This window comes from Neopelma chrysocephalum, unplaced genomic scaffold, assembly GCF_003984885.1.
Source record: "Neopelma chrysocephalum unplaced genomic scaffold, ASM398488v2 Primary Assembly neopelma1_96382, whole genome shotgun sequence".
In the NCBI taxonomy this organism is placed as follows: Eukaryota; Metazoa; Chordata; class Aves; order Passeriformes; family Pipridae; genus Neopelma; species Neopelma chrysocephalum.
In genome coordinates, this window is record NW_020925030.1 from 3851 (window position 1) to 7219 (window position 3369).

The window sequence follows — 3369 nt, forward strand, 5'->3', positions numbered from 1 at the left end:
AACTGGGAGGGCACTTTGAGGGCACTGGGCTGAACTGGGATGAACTGGTGTGAACTGGGATGAACTGGGAGGGCACTCAGGGCACTGGGCTGAACTGCGCTGAACTGGGCTGAACTGGTTTGCACTGGTGTGAACTAGTGTGCACTGGGTTGAACTGGGAGGGCGCTTTGAGGGCACTGGGATGAACTGGTGTGAACTGGTGTGAACTGGGAGGGCACTGTGAGGGCACTGGGATGAACTGGGGTGAACTGGTGTGAACTGGGATTAACTGGGAGGGCACTGGGCTGAACTGGTGTGAACTGGGATTAACTGGGAGGGCACTCTGAGGGCACTGGGCTGAACTGGGCTGAACTGGGATGAACTGGGAGGGCACTGGGCTGAACTAGTGTGAACTGGGAGGGCACTCTGAGGGCACTGGGCTGAACTGGGATGAACAGGTGTGAACTGGAATGAACTGGTGTGAACTGGGCTGAACTGGGAGGGCACTCTGAGGGTATTGGTGTGAACTGGTGTGAACTGGGAGGGCACTTTGGGGGCACTGGTGTGCACTGGTGTGAACTGGTGTGAACTGGTGTGTCCCAGCGGCCGCGGGGGACGAGAACCGCATCGTGGGCGGGGAAAAGTGCGGGCGGAGGCTCCACCCCCACCAGGCCGTGCTGCTGGAGCCGGGCGGGGCCATCCACTGCGGCGGCGTCCTGATTGGCCGGCGCTGGGTGCTGACCGCCGCCCACTGCCACACCCAAAGGTACAGCTGGGGACAGCTGGGGCACACCTGGGCACACCTGGGCACACCTGGGGACAGCTGGGGACAGCTGGGGTACACCTGAGACTCACCTGGGCACACCTGGAGACAGCTGGGGTACACCTGGGATACACCTGGGGACAGCTGGGCACACCTGGGGGTGTGAACACACACACCTGGATACACCTGGGCACACCTGGGATACACCTGGGGGTCCTGATTGGCCAGCGCTGGGTACTGACCGCCGCCCACTGCCACACCCACAAGTACACCTGGGTACACCTGGGGACACCTGGGCACAGCTGGGGACAGCTGGGATACACCTGGGCACACCTGGGATACCTGGGGACACCTGGGTACAGCTGGGGCACACCTGGGCACACCTGGGTACAGCTGGGATACACCTGGGCACACCTGTGGACACCTGGGGACACCTGGGGACACCTGGGGGGGTAAACACGCACACCTGGGTACACCTGGGACACACCTGGGGACAGCTGGGACACACCTGGGACACCTGAGTACACCTGGGACACACCTGGGACACACCTGGGATACACCTGGGACAGCTGGGATATACATGGGATAAACCTGGGGACACCTGGGTACACCTGGGATACACCTGGGCACACTTGGGATATAGTTGGGATACACCTGGGACACCTGGGCACACCTGGGTAAACCTGGGGGGGGTAAACACGCACACCTGGGCACACCTGGGATACACCTAGGCACACCTGGGGACAGCTGGGGTACACCTGAGACTCACCTGGGCACACCTGGGTACAGCTGGGATACACTTGGGATACACCTGGGCACACCTGAGTACACCTGGGTACACCTGGGATACACCTGGGACACCTGAGATACACCTGGGACACATCTGGGTTACACCTGGGCACACCTGGGTACACCTGGGGGGGGGTAAACACGCACAACTGGGTACACCTGGGCACACCTGGGGGGACAAACACACACCTGGGGGTCCTGATTGGCTGGCGCTGGGTGCTGACCGCTGCCCACTGCCACACCCACAGGTACACCTGGGCACACCTCGGCACACCTGGGTACAGCTGGGCACAGCTGGGGTACACCTGGGCACACTTGGGGACAGCTGGGGATACCTGGGGTACACCTGGGATACACCTGGTCACACCTGGGGACAGCTGGGGACACCTGGGATACACCTGGTCACACCTGGGGACAGCTGGGGACACCTGGGATACACCTGGTCACACCTGGGGACAGCTGGGGATACCTGGGGTACACCTGGGATACACCTGGGGACAGCTGGGGGACACCTGAGACTCACCTGGGCACACCTGGGTACAGCTGGAATACACTTGGGATACACCTGGGCACACCTGAGTACACCTGGGACACACCTGGGACACATCTGGGTTATACCTGGGCACACCTGGGTACACCTGGGGGGTGAACAGACACCTGGGCACACTGGGACACACCCACACACACCTGGGGGTCCTGATTGGCCGGCGCTGGGTGCTGACCGCTGCCCACTGCCACACCCACAGGTACACCTGGGCACAGCTGGGTGGGTAAACATGCACACCTGGGATACACCTGGGGACACCTGGGACATCTGGGGATACCTGGGCACACCTTGGACACACCTGGGTACACCTGGGACACAGCTGGGCACACCTGGGTACAGCTGGGATATACATGGGGACACCTGGGCACACCTGGGCACACCTGGGGGACACCTGGGACACACCGGGGGTACACCTGGGGGGTAAACATGCACACCTGGGCACACCTGGGATACACTTGGGGACACCTGGGACACACCTGGGGGGACAAACACACACCTGGGACACACCTGAGACACACCTGGGGGGACAAACACACACCTGGGACACACCTTGGACACAAACACACACCTGGGACACACCTGGAACACAGCTGGGGGAACAGACACACACCTGGGACACACCTGGGGGGACAAACACACACCTGGGGGGACAAACACACACCTGGGGGGACAAACCCCCCCCCCCCGTCCCTCACCTGTCCCTCACCTGTGTCACCTGTCCCTCACCTGTGTCACCTGTCCCCCCCAGCCCGCTGCCCATCCGGCTGGGCGAGCACAGCCTGCGGACGCGGGAGGGGACCGAGCAGTGCCTCACCTGGGCGCGCGCCTTCGTGCACCCGCGCTACAACGTCACCACGCACGACAGCGACCTGATGCTGCTGCGCCTGCGCCGCCCCGCCCACCTGAGCGCGCACGTCAGCCCCGCCCCCCTGCCGCGCAGGTGCCCCCGCGGCGGGGACAGGTGCGTGGTGTCGGGCTGGGGCAGCACCAGCAGCCCGCAAGGTGAGGGGGTGGCGCACCTGGGGGGCACCTGGGGCATACCTGTCACACCTGGGGCTCACCCGGGGCACACCTGGGGTGCACCTGGGGCACCTGTCCCATCCATCTCCTCACCTGTCACACCTGTCTCACCTGGGGCACCCGGGCCCACCTGTCACACTTGGAGCATCTGGGATACACCTGTCACACCTGTCCTATCCATCCTCGCCTGTCCCACCTGTCACACCTGGGGCACACCCGGGGCACACCTGTCCCACCTGTCCCATCTGTCCCTCACCTGTCCCACCTGTCC

The 3369-nt window shown here is 63.5% G+C and overlaps 1 protein-coding gene across 1 annotated transcript in view; it reads left to right on the forward strand.

The window, feature by feature from the left end:
- Positions 1–3080, forward strand: part of LOC113981282 (kallikrein-15-like) — a gene marked incomplete at its 3' end in the record, with an annotated part of 5199 nt that extends 2119 nt beyond the window's left edge. The window contains exons 2-3 of the mRNA XM_027708599.1: positions 583–745; positions 2827–3080. Coding sequence (XP_027564400.1) covers positions 583–745; positions 2827–3080 — 417 coding nt within the window. The remainder of the gene's footprint in view (positions 1–582; positions 746–2826) is intronic.
- Between the last annotated feature and the right edge of the window lie 289 nt (positions 3081–3369).